General features: G+C 42.5%; 1 protein-coding gene across 1 annotated transcript in view; it reads right to left on the minus strand.

Moving 5' to 3' along the window:
• The window catches only part of cntn4 (contactin 4), a 118,902-nt gene that overhangs the window by 90,254 nt on the left and 1,928 nt on the right, over positions 1-26,720 (minus strand). Inside the window, 1 exon segment of the mRNA XM_034532863.1 lies at positions 4,994-5,126. Coding sequence (XP_034388754.1) covers positions 4,994-5,126 — 133 coding nt within the window.

The following is a 26,720-nucleotide window of genomic DNA, read 5'->3' on the forward strand; positions in this document are numbered from 1 at the left end:
GTGTGGTAGTTAAACGCACTGGAAGTAAAAGATAATTGCCCACCCAGAGGTGCCGATATTCTGTTGTGACAATTTGAATGCCCTATGACAGCTCTTGTCACTCTAAGCCAATTAGATGGCGTCTTTAAAGCCACTAAGTGACAGATTCTCTAATTTGTGTAAAGCTCGAGCACATACTAATTGTGGTCCGGGGGCAAAACTGTGAATCCGTGACGTCTACGGCGGAGCAGCAGATTACTTCAAAACATGTATCAACGAGATTATTTAATAATTCCATTTGCAACGATGTATGCTGGCAAGCAGGCCACAACAGCAGTTCCATTTGTTAGGCACATGCTTTATGCAATCATGTAACAACAGGGCCGTGTACACAGCGGCGTAATACCACACCATCTGGCTCATGAGGCCGTGGATGTGAGGCGGTCTGTTCCTTTTCTTAAGACTGGTGCTTTGATGCGTTTGTGCTACTACTTAATTGTCCCGTTTGGCTCTAAATATAGTTATAGAACAGATAGCTCAAATCAGGCAACCTTGGTTTATAACCGTGACATTATAACCACATATATCTCATTGCTAAGACTTCGTTATGACTCCGTGTCAGAGAGAAAACAACAACAGTAGACTAATGTGTCTTGTTTCTTTAGCGACGGGGTGACTTTTGCCAACAAAGGTTACAGATATAAAAGAGCTTCTTAAAACTCTCTGCAAAATGGCAACATTTAAGGTTAACTTCTCTGGGGGAGAGGATTTGAGATTTAAAAAAAATTAGGTTTTTGACAATGATGCACAGGGTCTGATGGACGAGAGAGATTTATGGCGGGAGATTTATGGCGGGAGATTTACGGCGGGAGATTTACGGCGGGAGACTTCTCAGCGACCGAAACTTTGGGAACTGGAAAAGTGGAGCGTCGTCGTCGCCACGCCAGGCAACGAAGGCCCAAACCGAACAAATGGAGTCAACGCTTGGCACCAGCGGTGATCAAAGTCATGCTGCCGGAGAGCTTCACCAGTGCTTGCATAATAAATAAAAGTATACAACTAAAGAGACGATTATTGAAACGCATGTGATAAAAAAAAAAAGCCTGTGATGAAAAAAGCTGAAACAAATGATAGCGGCGTATCTACGTTCCACAGCAACCGCCTCGGCGTGCGCCGGCAGCCACAGGAGGGCCTAGGGCCTATTTTTCAATTGTAATGTGTCTGTAACTTTCAAATTGCCATACTTGATGACTATATAAAAGCTTTTATAAAAGCAATAGCTCTTGCTTGAATTAGATTAAAAAAATAAAGAAGCCTCTATTGTCCCCGACAACTACTCATGCTCTTTTTGGAGAAATCCCCTCTGAAGCGGAAAAAATATGTCTGACAAATATTAAATTCCAGTCACTAAACTATTCGCTTTACTAACACAATAGTTCACATTTCCAGGAAATGTTTTTCCTTTGCGTCTTCCGAGCCGGACCCTCCAGTTTCGGAGCTGGATAGTAACTCTTTGTTTGCTATTAACTGTAGCACTTAAAAAAACACTTTATTAACTTATCGGATTGCAAGAGTTTATGTAGTTATTTTACTGTATATAGCCTTGTTTTGCAATGTGTCGTGACAAGACAATGTGTGTCACCGTTTTGTATTGACAGTGTCTGTATGGTGTCAAAGGTTCCGCCTACATAGATGCTACAAGAAGGAGGAATATTGTGGCTGCTGCAACGCAGAGACGTCAGAATCGGAATATAAAAAACTACTAAAAATACAGCTGCTTTTACATTTATTTAAAAAGGAAAAATATGTGGTGTAATTTTGTTCTAATATTAGCTGTTTTTGGGAACTCTCCGTGTGTCGAGTAGTAAACATTCAGCCTTCTTGTCGAGCAATGCTTTAATAAACATGACCGCTGCATTATGGGATGTCCACTTTTTTGGTTCCCTCTCTGGAGAGTGAGATACGAGGACACTATTATTATCTTTCTATACGGAGTACGGACGTAGCACTATAAGAATGACTCGACAATACTTGTGCTCAGTCGTATTGATTATTGAGTGCGTGGAGATATATTCTTTATATTTCTTGTTGTTTTTAAAATAAGACAATATTCCTTCAGGTTTACTGCAGACAATAGTGAGCACGGACTGCATATCTGCTGGTTGCATAAAGTGTAAACACGAGCGCCGTAGTTGATGAACACATTTTTAGGAGCCCCTGATCTCGGCGCGGCGACCTTGCCGGTAAACGGCTGATTAGGTCATCCTCTAAGCTGGCTCCATCCCAAAGTGTTAAATGTACCAATCCTTACGATTCTTATTCTTCGCAATTTACGGCGGGCAAACATGATTTATTTGAACTCTTTACTTGCCAGAGAAGCTGCAGCACAACACAACACTCTTTCAATAGACTAATGGTCCATGCGAGTGGGGGGAGGGAATAAAGAAAAGCTTAACAGGCGCGTTCCTCGGCTACAGACAGACCAGGCACGTTTCCAGCAAGGGTTTGAAGGGCAAAGCAAAGAGTTAATGTACCACATTCCTATGATCCTGATTAGCTCGCGCTCCACTCAAGAGGATGAATAAGTTTCTAAAGCTAGAAGAAAGAAAAAAAGCAACAGAGCCGAGACTCTTGTTGCTGCACCGAGGGACAAATCCTGCAGCGATGAACGGGAGACGGAACCAGGGGTCGCGATGGCGATGGCGATGGCGATGGCGATGCCCGGCCCGACGCGGACACTTTCCTCCGCTCCATTAGCGTTAAGAGTACGCTGAAGCAAAGCACATTCCAAATGAAGAGCTCCCCAACTCCTTTATGAGTCCGAGGCAAAGTGGAATTCACTGGCAGCTTTGGGCTTTGTAAGATTAGAGGCTCTTTGGTTTCCAGCTTTAGAACAGAAGTGTCACGTATGGATTAAACTGTCTGAGATCTAAAGAACATTTGTGCGATCGCTATTGCGAGGTTCATCGTTTCGGTTTGAATCGCATGAGAGCGCCGCGAAGCCATAATTCTCTGATTACCGCGGATTCTCACTCGCCTATCGAGAATTACACTGATAAAAGACCCCGTGTGCAGCGTTCTGACAACCCTTTTGCACATTGGTATAATTCCCACTTCTAGGTGAAACAGATAGCAACCAAAACAAATATGTAGAAATGTCAGTTTAACAAGCCTAAATCTAACAAAATAATAGAACAATTATTTTAATAGAAAAGAAAAGGGTTTTACCATATTTTTATTATTTTGTATGGGTTGTATGTCCACGTGTGTTATCTACATTGTTCGACATATGATTCCTAATACTGTTGCACTGATGTGTGTGTGTGTGTGTGTGTGTGTGTGTGTGTGTGTGTGTGTGTGTGTGTGTGTGTGTGTGTGTGTGTGTGTGTGAACTCACTGTTCTTAACCGGCAATATTTTGGCCTAAAAAACTTTTTTAATTCAATTTATGATCGGCTAAAGTAAGGCACAACATGCCATATATGCAATAAATCTGATGTTTTTGTATTTTTATCTTCGCTGCCATCTTGACTGTAAGGGAGCCACGGGAGACAACTGAGCGAGATGCGACTCTGCTTTGTTTTGGGAGGTTGAGAGGCACCTAGGCCCGGCGGAGGTCTGCTATCTACTGAGTGCACTTCTCCCGAGTTTGTGGAGCCATTCATGACGGCTACGCCTTGAGCTGAGGCACTCCCGCTCCCATTATGCTCTGGGTGATGTAAACATGCAGCGTATTATTGCAACGGAGTTTGTGGGTAACATCGTGTGCTAAACCTGGTCCCTGCGTTTCTTTGTTGTCGTTATTTTTGTTCCCATTTGGGGGTAAATGGGCAACACGAAAAGTTTGCAGTGTAACCACGGATGTGCAGAAGAATTAGAAGACAAGGTTGAAGACGTGATGATCGTAGGCGACAATCTGAATTAACGCTACTTTGATTTCTAAGCCAGGATAATGTCTACCCTCTTTCACTGGAAAGATTCAAGGATAAGTGTGATTATTGTCAACAAATCCCACATTTCAGTCTGTCTTCCCTGCACTTCCCTGTCTGTGCTTCTCAGCCACGTCCCATATGGGAAATGGATTACTTTCAGACGTTTTACTTTGTTTCACAAACACAAAAATAAATCCTTAAACAGACGGGCACTGCGCCATTGAGCAAAGATCACTTAGGCTAAATGAATGTATTTGTTGGGGGACTATTCCTAGCAGTGGATTAATAACATACACATTGAGATCACTCGCGAGTATTTTCAGTCAGCGGGAAGGTTATGACTAAAAATAAAAGGAAATGTTCATCACGACGAGAAGAAAACGCGTTGCCCAACATTCTGGTGTTTTTAACCATTTTTGGCGGAGCTCAGAGGAATAAGACAGTTAGTAAACACCGAAAAAATACTTACTCGGAGGATAAATTCATTGTTGGTTTTGACTTTTTAATGGGATTTGTCGACAACAAGAAAAATATAAAATAATTACCAGACTTATCCTTCAAGTTGTGCTGATGCCAGTCGTTTAATTAGCTATTATTTGCTTTGCGTTGAACAGCAACAGCATTTAAGTAATGCTTCAGTGACAAACCACTTACTCCTCTGTTCCTACTTTTAATTAAAATCACATTTTGAAGGCAGGGTTCCACTAATCGAGTGGCGGTGCGACTTCTACTCAAGAAAACAATCTCAACACTTCTTCCGCCACTGTTCTTGGGGTTCACGGGTGTGGAAAAGTCTCATTGCAAAGCATCAGACGTTAGTTGGAGGTGGCAATAACGTTAAAATGCTACATTGTGGAACAGGATTGAAGGGGATTTGAGGTTTTCCAACCGCTTACTCTTACTGGAGCTCAGAGCGGCGAAGAGGGATCGTCTGAGACGAGATGGAGACGTTTGTCGAGGGGAGAGACATGACGGATGCTGACTCCGTGGGCGGTATGACAGCACGCGGCATCGAAAACGGGGGGTGAACAAAATATGCGGGAGGGGGGGGCAACAAATGGCGCTCTGCGGTCGCGCACTCACCGGTAGATGGGCGGCGGGCTTCCCTGGGCTTCGCAGCTGAACACCACCTCCCTGCTCTTCTCCACGGTCTCCACGGGATACACGATGCTGCCGGGCTGCTTGCTGAAGACGGGGCTCTGCAGGACACCGCTCTCTGTAGGACACGGGGACAGACAACACACTGCTGACTTCAACTGTTTGCAAAAAAATAAATTTTAAAAAAAGAAGCCAAATAGCAGAAACAGGTTGATTCTGTGTTTAGTGTTTAGGAGGACGAAAACACGAGCAGACGCAACGTATCAATTTGAACCGGCTGTCACGACAGAAGAACGATTTGAAGCGGGACGTGTCTTCAGCAGCTATTTAGGCGGTCGTAGGATAGAGAGCCTGATTAATGTCCAACAATGGTCTGGAAAGAAATGCCTTCATTCACGTCTCTCAAACGGCTTCTTTTTGTTTATTTGCCCGTTGACGTTGGGGATTGCGTGTCCATGCAGAGGTGTGGTGGTCTGCTGGTTTTTCGTGTGGCCACGGCTGGTTTGTCATTAAGTCTCAGTTACTCCATTAAAGCTTCCTGCGCGTGGCTTTTGGAAAGTATCAATGTCTGAAGATAAGCAGAACGAACAGATTTAATCTGTCGCTTAATTGTTCTTCAGGGCGTAAACCAATCTGAAATCTGAAAAAAGAGAAGAGGTGGTAGAAGAAGACACGGAAGAAGAAATACAAACTAAAATCAATGTTGCTTTAAATAAAAAAACAGGTTGACCTGAAGAAGTCTGGGCCCTGTATCTGTTTAAAGCTCAACCGCAGTGTTGATGGTGCAGTATTTGTGGGGGGATTTCTAAAAAAAATGTTTTGAAAGAAAAATATTTCACCATTCGACTAGGATTGTATCTGTACTGGGGCGTACTACGAAAAATATGTTTTCTAATATACATAATAATAATAATAATATTTTCTTATATGTGGGGGCGTGTGAGAGGGAAGAATGACGTCAAGGGGAAGAGAAAGAAGGAAAATGTTCTGTTCTATGACACGGAAGAAAGAAAAGGACAATGAGTCCGTCATTCCAGCTTCAACTGAGTGCTGCAGGGAGGACATATTGTTGTAGGTCAACAGGAAGTTAGCAAAAAGCCAATGGAATATTTCCACTAGATTTTGGATTGTTACGGAGAATAAGCTCAGCAGCAAAAGCTTTTAGGTAATTTGCGAGGTAATTTTCTTAAATGATCACCACTCCTATGATTTCTAAGCTTAAATGCAGTAGTAAAAACAACCTAACAGTCACATGACTTTGCGTCACCAGCACTGAGCGGACTACAAGAAGTCTCTATAGTCTCATTCAGCCTTCTTTGAGACACTTGTTAATTAGAATTTTCGGACATATCTTACATTCTCGAGCAGAACGTTAAAATCTCATATGAGATTGTGTGGAATATAATGAATGCATTAAAAAAAAAAAAACGGCATTCATCAGGGGTTCAAATTCATTGCTTCCCACTCAGATAGCAAAGCTAGAAGCTTGTATGTATAACACGTGCAGTGAAATTAAAGCAGCAAAGTGCATGAATGAGAACGGGATACATATCAGGTCTCGATCTACAGTAGAGAGTGGCTCTACCACGGTTAATGAGCTCAGGGCCTTCACACACTGCAGCTGAATCACGGTCTAAAAGTGTGGGAGTGAAGGCCGGATGATGTCATTAATATATTATCAGGAAGTCAAACATTTTTTTAGCCCTTACCACATCCTCGTCGAGTTTCCATGCATGTCCAAGTTGTGCGGAATATGGATTTATGAAGCCTTTCTAGAACAGGAAGTTACCTGGTAAAGTAATCTGAGCTGTGGGGGAGGAGGAGGGCTGAAGCTAGAAGTATATTTAATTTAAGTTAATTCATAGTCTTATGAGTTCCCCTCAGTAAATACACTAAACTTAAAATTAAATGGATTTTTTGTAATACCATTGCATACTTTTTGCATACGTTTTAAATATACTATATATATATATATATATATATATATATATATATATATATATATATATATATATGAATATATGCATTCTTTTAAACGATAATACATAGAATGTAGCATTTATGGCGACCGACCTGCAGAAATGCAATATGACTTGAAAGCAAAATACATACAGTATATTTTATAAAGTGTAATAAATGTATTGTGTTATTTAAATTTAATGTCTCTGTTGACCCTTCATACAGCACCGTTTCCTAATGACAAACTATTACCTAAGCTCTCTCCACATCTAATGACGGGGTATAATATTGAATACTTCTTTTGAACTTCTGACTCTTTCTCAATCATCTCCAAAAAAAAAAAAATTCAACCTGCACGCATACACGAAACAAAACATTGGATATTGGACAATTCTTACATTCAAATACAATCAGCGGTGGATCGAGAGTCTGTTGTAGACGCCTTCTCCGGCAATGGAGATCGAAAACCGGCAATTTTGTCCCCAGACTACGGAAACTTTGAAGCAACAGAAACATCAGCATTGTGTTGTGAAGGTAGTGACAGAGCCGTGCAGGACGATATGCACGGGCTGATGCATAATTCAAAGAACTGCTCCAAAAGCAATCGAAATCAAGAGAATGTCTCCCTGCACCTTACTTTTCTTTTTTCTTTCTTTTTTTTCCCCACTTCCAATCACACCAGAAGTGTTCAAACATCATGCTGATTCTAGTTTGGGGTGAGCTATTCTAAACGCGGCATTTAAATGTATCACCTCTGACAAACATGCAATCTGCATAAATGTGGACGCTGATATCTTAAGGAACAAAAAGGCTTGGAGTAAAAACACAGAGGAAATAATCTCTGTCGACAGCCCCTCAGTCATTAACCAAGATCCCTCGAAAAGAGGATTTAAAACAATGCAAAAACATTCCTGCTCATCTTCTCTTTTTTTTTTAGCCCCCTCTAATTATTTCTGGCACGTGTTCGTCGCTTCCCGATCATCCGGCAGTAATTACTGAGCTCATTCAAGGACGCAGCAAATCTTATCTGTCAGACAACTTTCCCAATGTTTGCCGTTACAAAACCCGCCCGCTGTATTTGCCGTAACCTCACAAATATTTGGGCTAAAAAAAAAAAAAAAACGAAGGAAAAAAATAAATAATAATAATTGACTGTGTGCTCGTTTGCAGCAAAAAGATAATACTGACTGCCCCACAAAAGGCGGTCGCGGTCGCGTTCAATAGCCAATTTGTGGCTGCAATTGTGGCGTGAGTCGAGGGCTCTCCAACGGAAACGCACTTAACCGACCTCATTGTGTATCCGCTATCGGCGAGAGGAATACTCGTTGCCTCACGAGGTACAAAATTGCAGATAATATGTTCCTCTGTATTATCTGAACTCGCTTAAACATAAAAATAAGGGAGAATGGGAGCTGAGGTCGCCCCCCCCCCCCCCCAAAAAACAACCCCACGACAACATAAAAAACACCAGCAGCTGTGAAAAAATGTCCCCATCAGACTACAATGGCCCCATTAATCCACACCTGTCAGAATAAAAAAAAACAAGGCTGTGTCACTTGATAGAGGGACAGAAATTCTACATCGCTCAATTTTATATTTGACCGAGAATAATATATTTATTACTCATAAATCACCAGGGTTATATTCAGCGAGTGTGAATATCTGTGAAACCATCTCCACGGCGATGCCTCGTCTATTTATTGAGGCGATATGCCAAATCCAATATATAATGTGTTAAATAAACATTAGCAAATATAGTATATATTTTTCCATGTGCAGCTTCCATTAGGAGGTATATTTATCTTAATCCAGTCATCATGCAGGCATTATGCTCTCTTTTGCTCTTGATGGCGGTGCGCAATTTCTCAAGGCATAACAACAGTAGGGGTGTCGGCGGCATACATAATAGGGCTGTAACAGACCTGTAATCTGTAGCTGTTGATTTCACAAACTATTACCTCACGTCGATCGGAAAAAGTCAAAATTGCTTTATTTTCTGTGTTGCTGAAGTATAACAAACAAACATATTGTAAACTGTTTAATCAAATCATAAAGCATGAGTAGAATCTCAATCTTCAAAAAGACATACATGTAAAATAAAACATATATATATATATCTCTCTCTCTCTCTCTCTCTATATATATATATATATATATATATATATATACACACACACACACTCATTGATCTAAATAAAAAAATGAACATTAACTTGTGGTTTTAAGATTCCTTGGTAAATAATATTGAACATGAGCCAGTCGTGTCGACGCCCCTGGCCTTTGGAACGTAGCCAACGTAGCTTATAGCCGTGTCGCACTATTCGGTGTTATTGAATCCCTTCTGTTGGAGTACGGCTCAACGGAGCTTTGATTTGCAGACTTGGTAAGTCCACCACGCTGTCATGCTACACTGGTTATAGAAAATGAGCCGAGCAGTGGTTCGCAGCCCAGTTGCAGCACTCGGTCTGAGCGGTCTGTCTTTCATCCTGCCGCCAAACTAGTCACCAGGGGGCGCTAGCTAGCTAATTATTGTGTTATGTGTGGTCCAATAAACAGTAACTTCATCAAATTCAGTAGTAGTAAAGTAGTAAAAAATGGGCTACTTGTTCACCGTTTTTTTTTTTAACTTCCTGTGATTGGGTTGAATGACGTTCACACCGGAAACGATTCGCTCCACCGTTTACTCGACGGCGGTCCGAGATCACCCCTTCCGAGGCGGACCAGAGGCGCACCAGACTTTGAGTTCAAAAACAAACTGCACCAAAGGGGTCGACTCTGAATCGGAAGGTTGGCGGTTCGACCCCCGGCTCCTCCAGTCCATGTTGATGTGTCCTTGGTCAAGACACGTAACCCCCAATTGGCTGTGTGAATGTTAGATAGTAGCAGCTGTAAGAATTAGTGTAAATGTATGAACGGACATGTACAAGTCCTTTTGCCATTTACCAATTAAAGGGACAGAACTAAATAAAAAAAAATATTACTGTAAATTGTCTGCGTGTACCCCGCCAGATCACATTTTCTGAGTTATGAACAGCAGTATAATACCGTACGTATGGGGCCGTCCGCAACTTTAATTCCGTTCTTCGGGAGCGAAAGCGAGTGGAAACCTTCCGCCTATCCAGCTCAGAGGAGGCTGCTGAGCAAGTCCTCGTGCATTGGAGCCGTGCCGAACAGAACAAAAAGTAGGTCACCATTAAAATCCGAACCCTGTGTTTCTCTAACGCCCAGGTACCGTCACCAGGCCTCCCGGTAGGCCTCACGCACCTGAGACGGGCTGTTTCTCTTCTCGCTGTTCATCTGCATGAGGCTCTGTGGGGGAAACATGTCAGCCCAATGCACCAGGTTACTGCCACGGGGAATACCCCCAGCACTCTGGGAATTGGCTGTTGCCGACATTATAGCGACAGTCAAAGATTTACAAACCTAAAATGGGATGACAAATATGTAAAGATGTAGGAAAAGTCTTTGATCTTTTCAGTCCTCGTGTTTCTGAGTCTGCGGATCCTTTCTCTCATCTGAATGTATTATAGTCGACTTCTGTATTTATTTTGGTACTTTAAACATTTACGGGCTGCTATTCATCTTAAGATGGGCCCTTTTTTTTATATATATATATATTCTGTACCATTTTTACCTTCTAAAACCTTTCACTGTCATATCAGGTATCATTAAATTTCTACCGGAGCCACGGTTTATGAAAAGAAATGTTCAATGAGTGTTCGACCGAGCACTCTGAGGTTGTTCAGGTTGTCTCATCACTACATCGCTATGAACATGAATGGCCAGGAAGGACGTCGACAGAATAACAAACATGACCCCAGTTTGCAAGTTTAATAAGGTGATTAGTTCGAACCTGTCATTGGGCAGCGTGCACCCAAAACTGATCGACACAGGAAGAATTGACAAAAATTGAAATGAAATTGTATAATTTTTGGTGCATGCTTCAGCATTTATGAGCTGTGACCACACAGACAGAAGGAGGAACTTAGGGGAAAGAGTTTCAGTAAATGTATGACCAGAAAAGTTCATAGCCTGTAACAATCCATTGAAAAGGGGAGCCAAAACTCTTATATATAAATATAATATAAAATACCTGCGACAACGACTAGATCCTTGAGTGATAATAATAAAAAAACATATTTTATCAGTTATTTGTGTGGTAATTGTCTCGTAAGTGTTTCAGATTTGGGTCTGATTTGGGACTATGAAGACGGAACGTTGTGTCTCCAATAAACTGCTCATCTTTCACGTGATTTCATTCTGCTGTGCGCTAGAGCTCAACGTATTTTCAAAAAGGAGTTGCAAAAGAATGCAACCCATTAGTTCATGAATCTGTGGCACAAATACACAGCCTGCGAAAACAACCACCTCCGCGCCCACGGAGCCCCACTCCATCACTCTTCTGCTACAGCCTTTGTGTGTACTGGGTCTTTGCAACTAATCCACTGAGGGCTGGCAGGTTTTAATGTCACCCAACAATGCTACAATCAAACAGCTATTCAGATGGTATCAGCATCGATCTTCTGAGAGCTGGAAGGGAGATATTTTTGGACAGACTGTGCTCGCTCTCGCTTAAGCTGGCCATAAAGGAGAAGATTAACGGCCTGAAAAACGCTTCTCATTTGGCCGTCCTGAACTGTCTCTCCGTGCTTCCAGCCCGACCTGTTTGGGAGAGGGCTTTCGCCACGATTGGAGCCACAATAGAAAGAAGTCGCAGAGACGATGCGAGAGTCCATCATGTGTGAAATGCGATGTCGCCGACCGAATGTGCTTTTTATTGTTTGCTGTGGTTAGGTTAGCAACAATAGATAGAAGTGGTTTGACCTACAAGAAAGAACATAATGACTTGTACAATTTGATTGGGAGCTTATCTCTGGAAATACGTATTTAGCATCACACACACACACACAAAAAATGAATGCAGCGTGTTATTTCTGCAGGAATATGAATTCAATCAAAGGAAACCTCTGACTCATGGTTTCCTGTATAATCCCTGTAAGCACTGCTTCTGCTTTGGGACATACTACTTTACAAAATGACTGCTTCCAAACATACTTTTTTTTTTTTTTGGATGGGGGGGTTGTTTTGCCCACCACTGCTGCTCCTCTGCCAATACTATTAGCCACGCTGTAAATGTATTGTGCATGGTTAGAGAACAGCATGGCACTCTAATGTGGCCATTTCAAAAAAAGCCTTACTGCACTGTCTGCATTGCAAACAGCGAGCCAATCAACGTTATGGTTAAACACTGCGCCAGTACGTGAAGAGGTTCATTGAGAGAGGAATGAATCAGATTTTTTTTTATTCCCTCGCCCTCTTAACTGCGATGCATTTGAACAGAATAATTGGGATGATGTTTTTTTTTCCACTCCGACAGACGTGTCGTCGCAGACCTCACGAGGGTGAGACTGAATCCCCCAGAGAAGTGACAAATGAGCATACAAGCCTTAGCACGTATGATGTAACGCCTGCACAGCATCCTGGCAGCAACGCCCGGCACGAAACCATTCCCACGAAATAAAACCACTAGGGGAGCCGTTTGAAACGGCCCGACGGAAAGGACGTGTTTTTTTCCGATGGTTCGGCAGGAACAGCATCTGGCCTCACATAACCATTACATTTTACAGGATGTAACCACAGATACACTAGTCTTCAACACACACCCACAATGGCGTTTATCGTACCACATACGCAGATCAGAATAAAAAAAACGCCATGTTTTGTTTTACACTAGTTGGCTACAAATCTCTACTTTCTTATGTTGAACGAAATATTAAACGGCTTTCAGGATTTCTGTGGCTGCACTGTCAAGATTCTCGTAGACAGCGGTAGAGAATTGAAGATGAAACTTGGGAGTTGTCATTGTACTCAAAGCAATGTCAATATTGTAATCTGGTTGTCGATAGGTTAGAGAGGATGTACCGCGTTGGAGCATCATGTTTTTTATGCGTTCTGCACGATAACAGATTTGCATGAAGAAAAGAAAAAAATAGAAATACTCTCATTTACGAGAAGAGGACCTTAAGGTAGGACAGCAGGAGCCCGTCCTCCTCTGTGATCATTTGCATTCTGTTTTAGTACGTAGCATTGCTTTGTGCTGCTCTTCATTATGCAAACTGCCTCAAACAAACTATACGGGAAAAAAATGTTTTTATCTGTCTCCAAAAACAAGACAACAGTCATGGTTTTAGCGTCTCTTTTTTCACAGCAGATTATCTCTACTGGAAAAAACGAGGGTGCAGCGACAGTGAGGCGGCACACCTCCGACTTGTTGCGGAGAACTGCTCGTTTGCGGCGTGAGATCAGATGGCAGTGAACAATTTGCTGGAGCATTAAACTGCACTTGCTCTTCCCACAGTAACCACGGTGTCGCCGAACCGACCGGTCCTAAGGAGGCCAACTTGAAGGTTTGGTGACTCGGTTACGGTTAATAAGAAGAAGAAGAAAAAAAAGAAGAAGAAGAAGAAGAAGAATCCCAACGCCTTCATCGCATCATTTTTTTAACCATTCGCCGAAAGAACTTTGCCGTTGTTGCCACTGTCAGATTTTACTCCCGATCAGACATTGATTTTACTCAGAATACTGAGTGGGATCATTATTGATACTGAAGCGTCGTAACTCTAGTTTTATGGACACAGGCAGAGCCCCTTAATGAGTTGCCCGGCCTACAGAATCTCATTAGAGGTCAAAGCCTGCATGAAACAGAAGTGCATGTTCACTCTGATAGAAGCGTGTGGTCTATCTGATAATCAGGCAAACTTTGAATTGCCTTGCATAATGTGCCGTAATAGCCTCACGCAGACACTGATTCCACAGATACGGTCTCTACGGCAACGTCCTGAGATTTAATAAAGCACTGACATGATCTTAATGAAAGGAAACCTTAATTAAAATCCACATATTTAGCGTCATGATTAACACGAGGCCAGAACTCTGGCGAAACATATATTGAGTGTGCGCCCCCCGGGAGGGGAGGAGGTTGGGGTTGGGGGGGGGGGGGACCAACCCCCGTACGTAGCTCGGCCGCTCCCTTCCCGACTCATCAGTGTTCTTTTCCCAGCCACTCAATTAGCACCGCCGTCTCGCTGGGAAAAAACAACACCCAAAAGAACACTACCCTACAAGCTGTCGGAATAAAAAGGAAAGAGGCGAAACACCGTCCGCACGAAAACATACGGCGAACGCTCCGACAGCAGCAAAGTGATCTCTGACTGTGATTCCACTCCAAAAAGGACCATGAATAAAACATGTATTGATATGCACATCAAAAGGCAAGAGTTGACAAAAGCAAAACAAAAGCCCAAGCAAAGACGTCGGGGCAGTGGGGAGCGCTTTCTCCTGAACCGGCTCGGAATCCCCAACGCCTCCAATTAGCAAAGGGGCCTTGGCTGGGAGGCCGTCTGGGGAGGCCCCTGCCCCTGCTTCAACTTGACATAATTGCTCCTCCTGAGGAAGAGCAGGTGAGCGCACCTGGAGACGCCTCCTCCACGGTTAGCCAGACGTGTTCTTCAATTGCACGGGCTGCAGCTGACTAATGCCGTCATCAAGCGGATCTCTAAACCTAATGAAAGCTCTAATAGCCGGAGAGAACGCTCGTCTTTGCCCCGCAGCTGGTCCCAAGAAGAGAGAGTTGCAGGCCTGTATTCAAAGAGGCACTTGCAGTAAAAGATTCGCTATTTATTCCCTGAAAAAAAGACGTGCTTATTCGACATAAACTAGCAATTAACTATACAAGACTATTCTATTGTAATTTGGTATTTTTTTTCATTATGCAAGGATTATTGCTGGGTATTTGTCCAATGACAAGTCTCTATATGATCATCTGACAAGATGCTACACTGGTGTGTGTGTGTGTGTGTGTGTGTGTGTGTCATAACAAGTAACTAGTGTGCCCAAGGGTCCCTTCACTGGGGCACGTTGTAACTGCTCTGGCGGCTCCCGATGTTAGAGTAGATGCAGCAACGGTATCAGATTTATCAGAACTGGAGATAATTATTCTTTTATTGAAAGAAGAGCAAAGATCGAAGGCTTCCCGCGATTGAAAATATGTTTCTGCCTCTTCTCCCGACCGGCTTATGCAAGAGTTTTATTGACACATGGTACAGCCAATCCACCTGCCAAGGTTTTAACGCGCCGGCCCTTTTCCAAACAGTTTACGATGACGACCTCTCAAATGGTTCTGTGTAACAAACCATCTGGCAGATCAGGTTAAGTGAATGGTGTTTAACAAATTATGAAAGCCTCGGCGAGTCCAATGGCTTCGACGGCGGTGGAGTTCTGAGTCGGATCTCTCTGGGTACACATTTTGGGTAAAAAAAATCTGCATTTCGCTGCGGCTGCCTCCTTGAGCAGCGCCATCCATGGGATGATGTATGGGATGATCACACCCACCTCACAGAGTAATCAAAGTCCTAATCAGCACATAATGAAGTGGGGACAGCTGGGCCGGTTTGGAGTTGTGCGCGGACGCAGACCCAGGGGCAAAAAAGGGGCCACGGCGTTCGCCCAGCAGCATGGCTCAGCTGGCCTGGCGCCGTCAGGGCCCACCGCCGGCTGCTCACCCAGTGGAACGACAGAGGTCAATGTTCATCCTGTCACTGTAAAGTGGCCCGAAGAGAGCTGGGCGGCGCTACTGGAAGAGACCTTGACATATGAGGCCGGCCGACATGCACGTCAACTTAAGAAATGCCCTTCACGGGGCAGTGGGCCCGATTATGGAGACACATTAGGAGCGCAGCATTCTGGGTGGCAGTTTTTTTTTCTGCAACATCCGGGAGGCGCTGGTGCCGCTGTGACAGATGCTCCACGTCCTTCAACAACATTAAACCGCAAAATTGATTGAAGACGATACGATAATCCGGAGCGATGTATGTTTGTGTAAAATGGTTTAGCACTAGACGAGAGGTTAGTGCGACGAGGTTTTATATGGATTGTTATTTATATGTTGAACTGTTGGATTACCGGTATGAGGGATACGTTTGAATGTGATTATTGAATTATCCATCTCTTCAAATTGAGCTTGCTCAAAGCATGCTGCAGGATTTTACATTTTTGAAATGTTTTTTTTCCCTACTACCACAGTCATTTGTTTTCATTCATTCATTTATTTTTTACCTTAATACGTGGAATCTTATGAGGGACGTGTAATCCATCACACTGAACATTTTGTCAGCTTTTATCGCTGTCACGGTTACATTATGATTGTGTGCAACAACAATTGCAATATGAGTAACAGCTGGCATCATATTTACTGTGATAGATTGCCAATCTTAAGCAGGTTTAGATGTTTTAACATTTCTTTTTTTAAATCAAAGCCTGCAGAATTGAAAGGGAATCATATACACAACAAGTATATATAAAAAAAATACTCTCAGGAATGTAAAAACATACGTTACCAGAAAATTGTATTCCTTGTGTGGCAGAACTTCAAAGTGTTTGGAATTTGTAGTGAACGTCCTTTATGTCACATTGTCCTTCCTGAGAGGACCGCGTACAGTAGCTGACATCACTCGAAGCCTGCCATCAGTGAGCTAACGGTGAGTCAGCTTCCCTTAGTCAGTTAGCAATGAAACATATGGAGCTGTGTGGTACTCTGGAGCCATATTTCCCCAGCTGTTCAAAAATTGGCTCGATAGCAATTGGTATGATATCCCTTTGATGTTAGATTTAAAAAAAAAGATAAGCCTTAAGTTAGCTGCTAACCGCTATCGGCTAGGTGGTTGCTAACAGCTACTATTTACACTTGTGTAAAGCTTTGCTAGCTTTGCAGATCTAATTCTAACTAGTTCTAATTTTACAAAGCATGTTCACTTTTTATTCCACCAACACTAAGAGGTGTACATGTGTGGTGGTTTTAGAACGGACAGCATTAATAATAATCTCATATTTCTCTATTAAAAAAATGTAATAATCCTAAACTTTGTTAAGGAGTTTTTCTTTTTGCAGAGCTGTGTATTGGATTGTATCTGCAATAACGATGCCACTGATTTTATATTATATTACCGTTGCAAAAGCAGCCTTTTAACCAACGCTTTTTGTAGCAGCACAACTAACTGATGTATTTATCCCTCAGTGTGGGCCGGCGCTGGCAGCAAGAACAAAGTCACTAACTCTTTCACCAAGAGGGGATTATAATGCCGGATCACCGGCTGAGGAAACAAGGCACGGTGCCACGCGACTAATTGGCTAAGTGAAGCTGATTCACTATTGGCCGGGTCCCCCAGTCAAGTCTCGTAGTTCGGAACGTCTGTCTCAAAAAGATGAATCCCAATTAAGAAAAGTAATCCCAATTTAATTTCAAGGCATTGCGTTCAATGTCAAACAGAGTTTCCTCCATTCATTTTGTAGGGCACTTCAATTGCAAGCAAGTTCAAGTTTCTGCAACTGAAATACCACTTTCTAGATTATGAAATGTACGACATGAACAATGTGTTGAGCCTACAATAGACAGATAAGGCAGGTGGTATTGATGGCCGAGTGGTTTGAATGTTGCTGCTGCAATTACCGGTGAGAGCAATTTCCTCCTTTTACTTCCGTATGGAAGAGTTAAGAAAGGAAGCGTTGAAGCACTTTTCATTTTTTCCTTAGCATTTAGAGATTTTGACCAGCTCTTATCATGGCTGCCACTTAAATACGTCCAGGTCTTTTCACTGAATTAGAAACCGTCCTAAGCACAAACAAAAGACACAGCCCAGGTTTTAAGGGCCTTCAGCCACACCTTTTGGACCTCCTCCCCTAACAATGGAACAATTCTTTCTTTGCTTCAAGTCGGGGCCTGCCATTTACTGGAGGAGTTCACTGAGCAAATGTAAATTATACTTCAATTGCATTACTGACACATAAAGCGTTCATAGCCAATACAAACACAAATTATGAGTCTTTGATATGCTAAAGGGTGCCATCTGTTGCCATCAATAACTTAGTGCACTAGGTGGACGGTGCCATCTAACTTTCAAAAGCACCTCGTGAACTCCAGGTAATGATCCCCCCCCCCTCCTTTTGCTCGTAATAACCCCTTCGCCAACAAAAACCGGAGGCCGCTGCCCGTTGCCGAACAGTCACGTGTTTTGATATTGCATCGGATAGCGATCGTCTTCGTGCCGTGCGACGACTCAGCCGCGGAGTTTATCTTATCGAACGTGCGGCCGGCCCGCTTCATAATTTACTATCAGGGGGCCGAATGGCGTGGCATTCCTCGCCGCAGGGGCCCGAGCAAAAACTCACAAATAACCCCTCAGCAGAGTTCTCTCTAATGAAATGTCATAATTGGGCCTACAAGTCATCCGTCTGTCTGTCCCAATAATTCAACATATAAATCAGGTCCATTAGCACCAATAGAAATCTGCCGGAGAGACGTATCGCATAATGTAATGAGTTTGGATAATGCATAATGCATAGGTGTATTTTTGACACGAGAGTCTTCCACCTTTTTAAAACATCATTAGAGTGAATTATGTAGATACTATACATTTTTTGTCATTATGACAGTATCCCTGTTACATAGCTGCATATGTTGACAAACAAGACTGATTAACCAGCATTATAGCCCCACTGACTATCATAGACAAAGATGAATACGTGTGAATAGTATTTCATTTTTCACCACATTACAGCAGTTTGTTCTTTTTCTAAGAGGCCTGCAATCTCGATATAGCCCCGTTACAAATATGAGGTCACATTCAAGAGCAAGGTTGCGGAGTGCACGTGTGACGGTTGAAGTGTTCATACACATGCTACAGTTTTGTGCAGATGCACTTTGAACAGCCTTGCGGTTGAAAGGAGCTTAACAAATAGCAATGCTATTAATGCAAAGGACAGCCATGCATTAAAAATGTTTGCTTCCTTTTTACGCTTCGAGTCTATATTTTGCGCTGATGATTGTGTTAGTCCAATCAGCTGTTTAAATCACAAAAAAAGGTCCTGCTGTAAATGTGCGCTCGCTTGCAATGGGCATTCCCAGTAACATCAGGTGTAGTGGTGCGGAGGGGGAAAAGATTACCGTGGGCTGACATTACTTTTCTGATTGGTTGAGCGAGTATCTTGTTGGCATCAGCTGGAAAGGACGCCAGGCTGCGGCACACGAACAATGACCTCGCTTGACATCATTATGTAAGAAACTGCCCATTGAATCTATTCGGGCATAGGTGTCGAATTGTTCCTCCCCAATTAAACACCTGGCGCAGTGTCGGGTCGTGTATTGTGCTATGTATTGTTATATCTGGGTGGTTCTAGCGCATTGTGCTGGACGCTCCTGCATTATATACTAAGGTTCGACGATGCCCTTCAGGGACCACTGTTTTGTTTCAACAGATTTTAATTCATAGATTCTAAACTCAAAACAGATTTTGCAAATGCAGACATTTTTGCCATTTAGAAATGTCAGCAGATTAGCAGGATTCTTGTCCATTTAGCATAAGAATCACGAAAAGAAAAAAAAACGTTTTTTGAATGTCAGCACGTGCAGCCCTTTGCCATGATTTCAGCAGTTTGTCCTATTTTCCTATTTGCAATGACAGTAAGCTCGCAGTGGTCAAGTGTGTCCTGCTCAGGGCAGGCTGTGCCTCACTCGGTGAATCCACTCTTGGGTGACACATGGCTAAATGGCTGCACAGTCCGTCCCCCCCCCCCCCCCCCCCCCCATCCCCAGCAGCTATGTGTCCGTCTCAGCATTAGTGCTCTCCCAGCCACTGGCTTGAGCTGCTAAGCTGCTCACTGTGCATTTTAGATGAATACTTGCATTGGCTGCACTCCTGACACAAAAAAAGGTTGTGAAATGCTAGTTGACAAGATGGGGACATGAGTAGTGTGAAGAATCAGCTGAAAACTGAACATAGAAGTGTCAAATCTTAAGTCTTGGCTTAAAAGTAGAGCTAGATGGATATATTGGGTGATAACAGATATACCCTATTGTATATGTAGGCTCATAATTAACAATAAAATCAACAATATGGACCAAAACGACATCAGTATGGGCCCCAAAAATACAGTATCGCTCAGGCTTTACTTAGAAGTTATTTGAAATAAGAGTGTGCATCTACCATGCTGATTGCAATACTAAATCAAACTACTCTTGGTGCTCACAAAATGTCATTAAACCTGGCTGGAAATGTGGTGCTATGGCAACCCTCTAGCCTTAATAATGTTGGTGATGATGGTGTGAATGATATATGTGTTTGGAAGTGTTGATCTGCCGCCAACAATGATAACAAAAAACAATCTCGATCCGGTTAGTGATTGCTATGAAACCCCATTCACACCTCGCATCACAATGCGTCTCGTATCCAGATTGTCTCTCTTTCACCTGCTATGTTCAGATGTGTCTCCAGTGTCCACATTGAGATTTAGATCGCTCTGTCCAGCTCTGTCCACGTCACATCCTCCTCCTAACTGTCCACCATTTGCTAACCATTGGTCACAGCTTCCAGGCTTCTTTCTTGCTAGTAGCTTCGCTCACTAACTGGGTGATGGCTGCTTCCTTGCTGGTTTGCAACAGCACAATTGCGTTTTTTCCGCACACTTTAAAAATGCAATCGCATTTACACTTGTGTTTGATGTGGTCCCAATGCGTCCTCCTCTGCTTTGAAAAATGAGTCAGATTGAAAGAAGGGCCGACAGTTGCTATGTCAAAGATCTAACTAATTAGTCATTGTGCAGATATGGAGCCATATTAGCTTTCATTTGGAGTTTCTGGCCACCTGAGTGTCAGTGCTTTTGGCCAATATATGTGGTCTTTAGCTGATAAAAGCTCAACTACATTCACCAGCTAGCCAGTTTGGAAAAGGTGAGGCCAGTGCTGAAGAGCCTTTGCATTCTTTCTAATGCCAATTAAGGTGGCGACTGCTTTGGTTGCAAAAAGAAGTCAGATTGTAAGTCTACTTCTTTATTGATTTATTACCTCAGTAAACATTGTAAACATAAGTGGATGATCTTAATCGCTTGTTTGAAATCTTCCTCAACACAGCATGATGTTCATTTAGTAAATGATGGTCCCTTTTGGAGTAAACAGGGTATGCTTTTGGGCTACCTTGTGATTGATGGGTAGAAACCACAGAGTTGTCCGGTCTCACGGGATGTTGTCTCACAACTTTAACCCTTTAACAGTGTGTTTTCAGTTCACTAAAGTCAATTGTAACATTTTGGTCGCCTAGAAATGTCTTATTCAGCATTCTGTCATACTTAGCTCCGCCTTCTCGCGTCACTTATGGTTGCAAAAGGCCAAGATGACGACCGACGAAATGGCGAAGGCCAAAATGACAAACTCCACGCTTCAAAATGACAGTCCACAAACAAATGGTTGACGTCATGGCGACTACTTCCACTTCTTCTATACAGTCTTTCATGTGGTCAAACACGACGCGATTGCGATCCGATCACCCAAAACGCATTTTAAAGATGTAAAGGGATATATAATTAGATTGTTGCTCCTAAACACAATGTTCTTATTAAATTAAAAGAAGAAAATAAGACAAATTAGAAAATAAGACACTTGCTACCCCTGGAATCCTGTTTAAGCCCCCCATCCACCCACCCCACTTTGCAGAACTCCAGCTTGGTGCCTGGTTGTTTTTTTGATAGCCTACTTTTACCATTTACCTCTCAGTATACAATGTTAAATCAGGTCAATCAGTCTCACTGTGCGTCTTACTGTGATCTATTTTACTGCGTGGTCTTTTGTCAGGAAATGGTCTAAAAATAAACATATGCAGTGATCCAAAATGTGCCGAGAACTGACGGGGAAAGGTTACAAATGAGGAGATATCAGCGTCCCATTCATCTCTGTGCTCCCACTCTCCAGCTAGTATTCGCAGTAGAGCTGCTTTGGTCTGTCAAAGAGCAGTTTCCGTGCTGACAAGTGACAGTTTAAAGATGCAAACACAAATAAATCTCTAGTCCAATTGCAGGTGACAGCATATGAATTCATACAGCATGGCTCAGCATAAATAAATGAAATAGGTTGAGGAGCACCTAAGTGAGTCCACTTTGGGAAATAAGGTTTTCATCAACTCGCTCACACATTCCCACTCGCATACAACAGTTTGCCCTCAAAAGCAAAGCAAAAGGTAGTGCATCTGCTATGGAGGCGGAACGAATATCTAACGCAGATGTTTCTTTCCCCCCTTTAGACTCTACGTGGAGTTCATTAGAGATATCGTCCTCTGTGATCATTCAAGATGATACACAAGGCTCTGCAAGTGGAACTGTGACACATGACCCTTGAAGAAAATGTATTTTCTCCGTGCTGCTGGAGGCCCGCCAAAGGAGGAGGTAAAAGACTCCATGAACGGGTTTAAGGCAACACGAAGGGAGATTATCTGGACGTATCCTTCATGCTTTCTTGCAACTATTAGAATAGATAGTTCTGTCACAGCACATAAGTAGTTCACTGGGCTGGGGATATTCATTCTTCTATGGAGTAAGGACACTGACATATGGAATATATGTTTTAACGGCGAGGGTCCATTTCACACCCACTGGTTTGTGAAAGCAGAGGGAATGAAAGCCAATGTTGTAACATGAAACAAATAAATTGCAGTTATTTTGTCGTGCTTATAATTCGGTTCATTAGACCAACATTTAAAAAACTTTAAACCCAATTTTACTCCTTGATGATGTCGCTTTTAATGCAGAATAAACTGTACGGTTTTGATAAAGAAAACCCCCACCGCACATTAAGAAATGAACAGTTGACAGATTTCCCCTTTTTATCTAATATTTATGGGAGAAGTTGCATCAATTATGATTATTGGTGTTTTCATATATAAACATCCATTGCCAAAACAACACGTTCTTTCTCTCAGCTTTTCTTTTTTTTTTCTTTCTCAATCTTCCTGACCTACTTAGGTTTTACACAGCAATTAGTTGCAAAATGCCTCTGATTTATTTAGCCTTTTCTTAAGACTTTCACTTCTAAATAGATAAATAAAGTTAGCAAAAAAATGTAATCAGCAGCAATTAAAAATTGAGATATCAGTTTTATTTATTGACTTATGTTCTTTTTGTTTTACCAGCAATTTCACATTGTACCATTTCTGCAGCGTTCTGCTATTTACGCTAATTGCTAACGCTGAGGTTTGTAAATATCCCTTTTAAGATTTCTGCCCAACCTTGTTCCAATCCTGGTGGTAAACAAATAAAGAAAACAGTTGAGACAATTATACATACACATATATATATATATATATATATATATTTCTAAATAGAAATACATTTTCAGTATTTTTATGTATTCATTTATATAGTGTAAATATTGTAATGTCATGTTCAATTTAATCTGTATTCATTTCATATCTTATTGTTTTGGCCTGTTTCCTGTGCTGCTGTAAAATTTCCAAACTAAACTCTTATGTATCTCATCTTATCCTCCATTTTTGTCTGATATCCTTTCTTATTTCTGCAGACTGGACTCACAAAATACTGTTTATTGTTTATTTAGTTGATACCTCAGCGATAACACTCTTCTTGGGCTCCATAAAACAATGCCTGTGAATATCACAGATAGGAGATGTGTATCGGCGGATATTCTTACTTCAGCGGAAGACGCTTATGAACTGATTCAATCTGCGCACTCACACAAACACTCACACACACACACACACACACACACCTCATACAAGCATTTCCTGGGTAAGATTCTAAGTGTGAGTATAAATCATGTAAGTGTTCTTTGCAAACAATCCTCAGGTGGATAAAGCTCACAGACCCCCCCCCAAAAAAAGATATACGATCCCCTGTGGTTCCCTATATGATCCTCTTTAATGAATATTCAAATATCTGCATTAAAATTGAAATAAATATTTAATAATGCGTAGCGCAGAGGATTAGCATACTTATTCCTATCAGCAGGAAGCTGGGGGCAGTTACCTTTATGCGTGAAACATTAATGAGGCTGACCATTTGTTATAACTTAGTAATGCAGCAGTGAAAACAATGAAGAAGATCGACGCTAAAGCCAACAGATCACAGTGTGACAGTGAACCACAACATCACCTGGCGACCGAGACTGAGGAACAAGGCTGTTCCTGTAGAGATGGGTCGGTCTCTATTCGCCGCTACAATCGTTCAAAAGATGTGCAAACCCCCCAAAAACAGAGATGGCATAAAGCCAAGCTTGCAAGGCCGTTACGTTTACTTAGCTCTGAGAAAGAAAAAACAACCGACAGCGGCCATGTTCATCACAACTGAGAGGAACACGTCACTAATGATGCGTTCAAACCAAACGCGTTGCGAATTTTTGTGCCCAAGTGATGCAAAGTCAATGCACAGACACGTTTGACGCAAATTCGGGTCGGGTATGCCGTAAATCGATTTTTTGCCAGAGTTGAAAAAGTTGCGAAAGCCAATCAGCGTTGAGATGCTCCGCCCCCCCCCCCCCCCCCCGGCCGCTGCTGCTCTGGTAGCGCTGGAAGCGGAAGTTATCGAGACGTAGTCATTGAAAGTCACTGAGCTGTGTGAGCCTACGGGTGAAGTTATGAACCCAAACACGAGGGCGTTAGATGTTCCGACGTTTGTTGGATGTCCACAACAAGTACGAAGCAGAACTAGTGGTTATTTCTTCCGTGGTGGACGGCGGAAAGGATAACGTTTTTTTTTCCACGGAGTAAAGTCACAGAGATAAGCCACGCCCCCCTCTTAGGCACGAATGAAGCGAATGATGCGAATAAACCACTATTTGTCGGGCGAGTAAAGCGTTGCGAATATTCGCAACGCGTTTGGTGTGAACGCAGCATTAGTGTAACAGTGCACCGGCCATTCATCTCAAACCACGACGCTCTAGGCAACTCTCTAGCGTTCCGTTTTGGACGTTTCAGGTTCTGCATGCCAGTTTCAGCTTGGCACAAACCATCTTCTCTTATTTGCTAGTACATCTCTAGCATGCACGCTAAATTGATAGTGATCTTCAACTCCGAACCTACATTATATGTGTTTGTAAGTCAAGGGAATATGTGTTTGCTTCGTAGTTTGGGAGAAACTACCCACGAGGAATTCCTTTCTCTGTTTACGAGCAGTCGAACACAACATCAGCGTCTTTCTAGTCCATGTTTCTCGCCTCTCGTGACACAAATAGGTTCACAAATACCGGAGTCCCACTTCATTTTTGGAGTTGTCAGTGGAAATGAATCGATGCCCCCTTCATCACTTTGTCTCACATTGGCCTCTGCCGTTGCAGTCATCTGGTGAACAAGCAGGTGACTAATTCAAAAATGTAATTGGATTTTTAGATTCAACTGGCACGTATGTCATTATGGAGCTTTTTTATTCATTTGTGCATGAAAAACAAATCAACGTATAACTCCCCAGGCTGAGGAGTGTAACTAAAGCTGCAATAAACATCTGTACGACTCCTTCCCCCGAGCCTATATGAGGTTCGCTCTCCTTGCAAATCCATTCGTGCACTCTGCAGCATATTAAAGCCCAGCTTTTTAGGGCTGCGTATTGTGCACCATTCCTGCTTCCAGAGAAGTCAATTCTTCCGCCACCTCTCTAATCCATATCCAGGCCATATCGTCCATTGTAAAGTGAGTTTTGTTCCAAACTGATAAGTGCAAGGGTTAGTAAAATAATCCTCTTCTCAAGCTTAAAGATCTAAAAATGCCCCAAGATGTTCATTTCCAGCTCGGCTGGAAACACATTAGTGCTATGGAGGTCTGAGTGTATGCATCCCTAGAAATGTTCATGCCTGGTGAATTTTGAAAGGAAGATAAACCAATTTTATTTGAAGGGGCGACCCCTTCAAGGCTGTGGTTCACGGATGTTCTGTACGCTGTAGTGTAAAGATGTAGGAACTGTGTCCTTGTTAACCAGCTTTTCCCCGTGATGTTCACCCTGCTGTTGCTCTCACATCAAAGCTGTCTGACTGGAGGAGAAGATAAATATTCATCTTAAGACAATTGCGGAAATCTGCATATGATATGAGGCTTTTTACCTGATATGACCTTCCTGTTTAGAGTGCGTTAGAAAAAAAAGGACCCGAATCGGTTATGATTCCTGCTCAAAACTTGAGTTTGAGAGTTGTAATGTCACACAATGTGGGGGCTACAGCTGTGAGACTAGGGATGTCATTATACAATTGTACAATTTCCAGATTCTCGATACCCAATTCTGTACCACAGTAAAAAGAAAACAAATCAAACACCACTAGAGCTAGTGTCAAACCAATTCTCTCTCTCCCTGTCCTGGAAAAAAAGTCATTTGTGCATTTATCTTTTCAAAACTTGACTACTGTAACTCCCTCCTCTCTGGCATCCAGCAGAAGTCATTCTCTCACATCCAGCGGGTTCAGAACTCAGCCGCTCGCCTCCTCAGTGGTTCAAACAGACGACTTCACGTCACCCCGAATCCTGGCTTCTCTTCACTTGTTCGTTTTTAGAATTTGATTTTTTATATTTTACTGATCACTTTGAAAGCATGTATGGATCTGGCCCCCACAATACATAGAGGAAAACGTCGACCCCTTATGAACCGGCTCGCAGCCTTAAGATCCTCAGGTGGGGGCCCTTCTGGTTGTTCCAACGTTGGGGCTCGAAACTAAAAGGTGACCATGCTTTTGCCATCAGGGCCCCTCAGCTTTGGAATGACCCGCCTGAGGAGATAAGGCTCAGAGAACCAGAAATCTCTTTTAAAGCACTATTTAAAAATCCTACTTTTACAGACATTCGCTTTATGATTCAGACGACGTCGCTTTACTGCTTTGTTTGATTGTTTACATCATTACTTTGACTATATTAATTTTATTTCTTAGTCTGTTCTTATCGTA

Source organism: Cyclopterus lumpus, chromosome 5, assembly GCF_009769545.1.
Source record: "Cyclopterus lumpus isolate fCycLum1 chromosome 5, fCycLum1.pri, whole genome shotgun sequence".
Classification (NCBI taxonomy): Eukaryota; Metazoa; Chordata; class Actinopteri; order Perciformes; family Cyclopteridae; genus Cyclopterus; species Cyclopterus lumpus.